Source organism: Carlito syrichta, unplaced genomic scaffold (genome assembly GCF_000164805.1).
Source record: "Carlito syrichta isolate Samal-C Ts95f unplaced genomic scaffold, Tarsius_syrichta-2.0.1 Scaffold303106, whole genome shotgun sequence".
NCBI classification, from domain to species: Eukaryota; Metazoa; Chordata; class Mammalia; order Primates; family Tarsiidae; genus Carlito; species Carlito syrichta.
Window position 1 is genome coordinate 269,479 of NW_007247202.1, and position 7,254 is coordinate 276,732.

At 44.4% G+C, this 7,254-nt stretch overlaps 1 protein-coding gene across 5 annotated transcripts in view; it reads right to left on the reverse strand.

Moving 5' to 3' along the window:
- Positions 1-7,186, reverse strand: part of LOC103260058 (glutathione S-transferase A4) — a 21,714-nt gene extending 14,528 nt beyond the window's left edge. For 4 of the 5 annotated variants that reach the window (XM_021712161.1, XM_021712160.1, XM_021712159.1 and 1 more), the window contains exon 1: positions 6,261-6,370. In XM_021712161.1, coding sequence (XP_021567836.1) covers positions 6,261-6,347 — 87 coding nt within the window. In that variant the 5' untranslated portion in view covers positions 6,348-6,370. Of the gene's footprint in view, positions 1-6,260; positions 6,371-7,124 lie in introns of those variants that run through there. The other variant, XM_008057693.2, reaches the window with a different exon arrangement.
- Between the last annotated feature and the right edge of the window lie 68 nt (positions 7,187-7,254).

A 7,254-nucleotide genomic window follows, 5' to 3' on the forward strand; every position in this document is an offset into this window, starting at 1 on the left:
TCCCGGCCACCGCAGCCTCGGCCTGCTGGTCTTTGGCCATCCTCCCCGCTCAACCTTCCGAGTAGCTGGAACTACAGGCGGGCGCTACCACGCCCGGTTAATTTTTGATTTATTGTAGAGATGAGGTCTTGCCAACTCGCCCAGGCGGTTCTCGAACCCGCGGGCTCAAGCAATCCACTCACCTCAGCCTCCCAAGGAGCAGGATTTCAGGCTGAGCCACCGAGCCCGGTTTACACTTGGTTTCTAAAGATCAATGCCCCCTAAAAGGAACTAGAACTCCTAAAAGAAAAGGTTGATTTTGTCATGCCAAGAAGCAAGGGAGTGCTCCAAGATGAAACAGTGATGTCAAAGCCCGGCATAGAAGACCCTGTTGGAATGGAACGGAATTCCCTAGCCAAACTTGTGAAATTCAAGCATCAAAAAGAATGATGTCAACTACGAACTATAACATACTATGTCTATTTTTTTAAAAAGAGGAGGAAGGAACTCCTTTTTTAACAGAAGAATTGGTGCTAATTAATGTAGAATTATCCATAATTAACAATAAAGCCAGAAAATCACCACTTTGCAGTCTCCAGTGTAACAATTAATTCCAACAAGGATCACAACACATGCTGAAATCACTGGAATACTATCACCCCGCAAACTACTTAGCTATGATACACAGAAATGTCTCCTTACAATGGAGAGATCTGGAAAGCTCCCATCCTCTGTCTAACCAAGCAATCAAACTTGGCTCCCCAGTGGGGAACACGATGAGAATTCTGTGCCTTCCGTTCAAACAGTGAGAAAGACACAGTCACACCTGTGAAAACATTGCCTGAATCTAAGCACGAGGTACAAATCAGGCATACTCAGGACATTATGCAATATACTGGCCTGGACTCCTCAAAAATCAAGGGCATGAAAACAAAACAAAACAAAAATAACAGAGGTCAGGTCCTATGGATGAAAAGCGGCTAAAGAGATTTAACCACCAAATGCCTGAATTGTGATTAGATCCTGGATGAGAGGAAGTTGTTATACCTGCTAAACAGATGTGTAAGAGTTATACAAGCCGGGCTCGGTGGCTCAGCCTGTAATCCCGCGCCTTTGGGAGGCTGAGGTGAGTGGATTGCCTGAGCCCGCGGGTTCGAGACCCGCCTGGGCAGCCAGACCTCATCTCTACAATAAATCAAAAAAAAAAAAAAAAAAAAAAATCAGCCGGGCGTGGTAGCACATGCCTGTAATTCTGGCTACTCGGAAGGCTGAGGTGGAAGGATCGCCGGAGCTCAGCAGGTCGAGGCTGCGGTGGCCGGGAGCGGCCACTGCACTCCAGTCTGGGCGACAGAGTGAGACTCCAACTCAAAAAAAAAAAAGAGTTATACAGACATTTGGGGGACAAGAGGGAGCCCTTGGACATGAGCTGCATATGAGATAGAAGGTAGTGTTACTAGTGTTAATTTTCTTAGCGGTGACAATGGTATTGTGATTATTACGACAATTATTCTCTCTTGGGTGGAAAATACAGCTGATGTCTGCAACTACTTTCAGATGATTCAGGAAAATAAAAAGCAGGGAGGAAGAAAGAAAAACGTAGCAAAATGTTAACAACTGGTAAATGTAGTTGAAAAGCGTCCATTGTACTGTTACAACTTTTCTGCAGGTTTGAAAGTTTTCTAAATTTAAAAACTAGGGGGAGGGAAGATACAGAATGAAAACAAGTTCCTCTTTGGGTGACATTACAAAACATGTTCCAAGACTGAGACATTCTGCACTGCTGCACTTTGTGTGGAGAAGCAGAGGCCTCCTCCCACTGAGTCCCCCGCCCCGAAGCGGCACTCCTAGATCATGGAGAAAGGGGCTGACCTGACCATTGCAGCACCAGTTGTCCCCTCCTCTGTGGGAACAAGCCGACCCGGGGGGAGAATCAGGAACATGGGGTGTAGACTTGGCTTCTGCTCCTCACCAGGGTGGGTCCTCGTAGGGTAAAGTAAGCCTTAGGGCAACAATGTCTAAGGGGACATTTGTCCCAACTCCCAGATGATCAGAGGAGCAGGCAGCACTCCTGGATGAATTGAACTATTTGTCTCTCAGATATATTCAGTTGAAGAATTCATCTCTGGAGAGTTATACTAAAACATACTAAAATCAAAATCAAAATGTAAGATTAACAGAAAGTGTCTGGTTCTTTTTAAAGACAGTGTCTAGCTCTGGTGAGCACAATCACAGCTCACTGCAGCCTCGACCTCCTGGGCTCGGGAGATCCTTCCACCTTAGCCTACTGAGTAGCTGGGACCACAGGCACGTGTCACCACACCTAGTTAATTTTTTAATTTTTATTAATTTTTTTTTTGTCGAGACAAAGTCTCGCCATGCTGCTTAGGCTTGTCTTGAACTCCTGGGCTCAAGCAGTCCTCCCATCCTCGGCCTCTAAAAGTGCTGGGATTATAGGCATGAGCCACCACAACCGTCCTGGAAAGACATTTTTTTTTCTTCTTAATGCACAATTCTGGGGCCTCCTAGCAACTGAATATGAATCTCTGCACCCTACTCCCACCTCCTAACCATGGTCATAAACGTTTCATAAATAGTAGCATGGAGGGAGCACAGAGCAATTGGATAATTTCTCCCTGTGGGCCACATTTCTCAATTGTGATCAACCCCTGCAGGTCAAATTCAAATTTAATTTTTTTAGTGCTTTTTTAAACATTTTTAAACATTTTTTTATTTTTTTGAGTCAGAGTCTCACTCTGTCACCCAGGCTGGAGTGAAGTGGCATGATCATGGCCACCACAGCCTCGACCTACTGAGCTCAGGTGATCCTTCCACCTCAGCCTTTCAAGTAGGTGGAACCACAGGCATGTGCCACCATGTCCGGCTGACTTTTTGATTTATTGTAGAGACAAGGTCTCGGCTTGTTGCTCAGGCTGGTCTCAAACCCCTGAGCTCAGGCAATCTCTCGCCACTCCCAAAGTGCTGGGATTACAGGCGTGAGCTACCGTGCCCAGCTTAGTGCTTTTATTTTTGAGAAAATTTTCATTTTTTTTTCTTCTCCCAAGGGATTGAATGTTTATTTCAGTATACACTACAGCCTCTTGTCAACGCTTCAAACCTACCAGCTACTGACTTCCTGAAGCAGCGTAACTGGTCATTTATTATCTGTGGCTACTGAATGTTCCTCCTGTCACCAACCCCTATGGGTGGGTGGTGCCTCATGGGTGGATGGTACCTCACAGCCGGTGTATTTAATGAAATGAGGGATCAGTTCAACAATGTGTCCCTGCAGATCAAATTTTTCAGTTGCTTGTTTAATTGATTGTTTGCTCAAACTTTGCTGCCTATGTTGCAATGCCTAGCACAGTGGCTCGAGGCTATAATCAGCTACCCAGGATGCTGAGGCAGGAGGACCCCATAACCCAGTAGTTTGAGGCTGCAGTAAACTATGATCATACCACTGAACTCCAACCTGCGCAACAGAGGGAGACCCCAACTCAAAAAATAAAAACAAATAAATTAAAAATTAAAAAGATTTTAGTGGCACATGCCTGCAGTTCCAGTTACTTGGAAGGTGGAGGCAGAAGGATCACCTGAGCCCAGCAGGTCAAGGCTATGGTGGCCGTGAGCATGCCACTGCACTCCAGCCTGGGCAACAGAGACTCCAAATCAAAAAAATAAAATAAAAAGAAAAAATATTTTAAAAATAAATATGTCCTTCCAAATGATTCTGACTTTTAATTCCTGGGCACACATTTCAAACTGTGTGCCATGTTTCACTAGAATAGCTGTGTCAAGCTTTAAAAAGCTATTGATGAATAGGAAGAAACTAGCACAGGAATGGGGGGTGAACTGCACTTTAAAGTAATTAAACAGTTAATGAGTGACAATAATTCACTAGAAGGTGTATTACATGGTCATGGTGAAGGTTCCCATTAATGTATGACTGGATTCAGTACCTAATATTTTGATGAGGATGTTTGTGTGTATGTATATGACCGATATTGTTCTGTAGTTCTTTCTTAATTTATTTGTCTGGCTTTGGTATCAGTGTAATGCTGGTCTCATAAAATAATGTCGTGTTATCCTCTTTTCAAAAACAAACAAACAAAAAAGACTCACAGTTAGTAAATGTAGATGAAACGACAGAAAGATCGCCATTTTGCGATCCCTGACAACAATGGTAATCAATAGCTTCTAAAGCCACTAGTTGAAAGGATGATGTTAGCCGGGCAGGGTAGTGCGCGCCTGTAGTTCCAGCTCCTTGGAAGGCTGAGGCGGAAAGATCACCGGAGTCCAGCAGTTCGAGGCTGCGGTGGCTGGGAGGGGCCACTGCACTCCAGTCTGGGCGACAGAGTGAGACTCCAACTCAAAAATAAAAATAAAAAAATAAAGAAAGGATAATGAATGGGGGAACTCTCATGCTGGGTTGGGCTGGCGTCACAGGAACGCACTAATCAAGCTCTGCGTCACTAAAACGAGACAGTCAGAAAACAAGCAGCCCCTGATGTGGGACAATAGAAGTATGTTCATAGCATCTCCTCTGATGTAGTCTGGCAAAAATAAAGAACGATAGAAAAAAAAGGAACCTGGATCTGGGTGCAGCTCCGGGTCCAATGAGCAGTTTATAATAGAGAAGAGCAGGTTACCATGAGGGTGGCCTCACTTTCCCATGTCACCTCAAGATAACACCCGAGGGTAAATAAGCCAAATTCAGGATGGGAGAAATTCTAGAGAACAGTTTCTTCCATTAATAAATGGCACTAGAAACAAATGCAGACACCTGGCACTCAGATCTTGGCTGCCAACACCGTTTTCTATTAAAAGGGACCAGGACTCCATGGAGAAATTCTTGATCCTAGGGATAGGACAGGAAGATGCAAGATAAGCCTAGGGTGTTTTGTTTTGTGGGGTCAGAAAGTAAGGACATGCTGTGAACAAAAGAGAGGTCAGGTGAAAAATCCTAATTAGGTGATTTAGGTTATAGGAGCATAACTTCCTTATATAAAAATTCTAAATGTAGATACTCCCTTCTCCAGGAGGTATAACTTAATTCCCATCACTTTGAATAGGTGGGCTGGACTTCATGATTACTTCCGAAGAATACAGGGGAAAATAGTAATTTTGCACTGGAGGAATCTGGCAGACACTATCTTAACCACATGATCAAGGTTACCATCACCAGGGATAATAACTCACGTTGATATCCTGCAACCCCTGATATGACTTGATAAGAAGAACCCTTTACTTCTATAGCGATCTTCCCTCAAGCCCATAATCCCAGCTAATCTGATGGGTACTTTTCAAAACTGTCAACACAGCAAAATAAAGACTAAGAAACTGTCATAGATTGAGGGCAACGAAGGATACATGATGACTACATATAATGCTGGATCCTGGAATGGTAAAAGGACATTAGTGGAAAAACTAGTGAAATCTGAATAAAATCTGTTAGTTAGTCATGTGCCAATGCTAATTTCTTAAGATGGCATGGTTATGTAAGATGTTATCAACAGGGGACACTGGGTGAGGGAGTCTGCACTGTTTAATGATTTTTCTGAGTCTGAAATTATTCCCCAATATAAAACTTATATAAAGTGTTAGAGGGTAATAAGAATTGTTAATTTCATTGGCTGTGATAGTGGTATTGTTATATTTTAAAATCCTCATCTGCTAGAGATAAATATTGCAGCACTCCCAAATGAAATGGGACGTTGCTTGGATTTTGCTTTCAAATACTCCCACAAAACAAGTGGAGGGGAGTGATGGATGAAGTAAGATTAGCAGCAAGCTGATGATTGCTGAAGTCGGTGATAAGTGCAGAGAATTCATGGCAATGTTCTCTCTGTTTGTTTGTGTTTGACAATTGCCAAAAGAAACTAAAAGAAGAGAACAAAAACAAAAACAGATGCGAGCACACTTGTAGGCAAGATACCAAAGCTGCCAGTTTGAAATCATTGAAGTAAACAGAAAATTTACCCAGAGACTGTACAGCTAATAAAAGTTCTCAGAATAACGGGTAAAATTTCAGGTGAATTTCCTTTTTCATTAATAATATATTTGCTGGCGGTAGTTCAGAAGCCAATAATGAAGTAAAAATCTAAAGGAAAATAGTCCATCAATGACATTCTACTTATCAAGAAAAATCCCTTCCGGGATGGAATCTTCTGTCCCAAAGTCTGTGACTTTAGTGAAAGAGGACTAGGACTGAACGGAAACTTCCTGTTCCCTCAGAGGTCTCCAAGTTGTGTGACAAATCTGTAAAGAAACAGCGCGTAGCGTACCTCGACTCCAGCGGCAGCTAAAAGCCATCTAATAGATTCCATCCGGCCTCTTCCGTTGGGATAGTGGAGCTTGGGCCTCTCTGCCATGACGGCTTTTTAGGTTTTCTGAAAAACAAATGTAGCAGGCTCCTGGCTCACCATGTCTTTATTTCGTGTCCTCAACCGTGCTCAGGGGTTACATTGAATATTCGGGATTTTGGCACAGGAGAATGTTTTTTTTTTTGTATTGTTTTCGTTTGGTTTTTACTTGCTGCATTTTCCCTCCCTCAGTAAAAACATACCACCATTTTAAAACCTGAAGAAGTAGAGGGAGAAAAAAAAAAAATCTCGGTTTTCACATCGTTTCTATTTATAATTTCTTATCCTGGATCTTGGAGGGCTGGAGCCAATTGTTTTTGCAAAGACCTATGTGGCAGCAGTATGAGATTTCACCGATTCAGATCATATATTTTGACCTTGAGAATCCCAGATTTTCCGAATTCAGCTTGGAGAGGCAAGAGGCAGAGAAAGCCGCGAAAGAAAATCGCACGCCCACTGGAACCTCTCCAAGTCTTCATGCTTTTACAGACATCATCATGTTTTATTATCACAGCAACTGGGAGGTGGACAGGCCGAGTGTCAGTATTGTCTGCAAAACATGCGTCCGTCGTCAGGCTCTCGGTGGCCGCCCCCGGGTCCCGCGTGTCCGCCACCCGCGCAGGGAGAGGGGCCCCCGGTCTTGCGAACGCGCGGGGCCCAAGGCTGGGCCTGGACTGCCTTGGACTCTCCGCCCAGGCCACGCAGGATCAGGGCGCAGGCCCGGGGACGATCCGAGCCCACTTGCCACCAGTGGATTCAGACTCCGCCGAGACGGTGAATACATACCCTCGCCCCGAGCCAAGAATGACTCCAACTCCAGCCCAGGGGCTCACGTCTGCCCAGATGGGAGCGGAGGCGCACGGGACAAGGTGGGGGGGGGGGTGACGAGAGGAGGATTGAATGCGGGGGGGGGGGG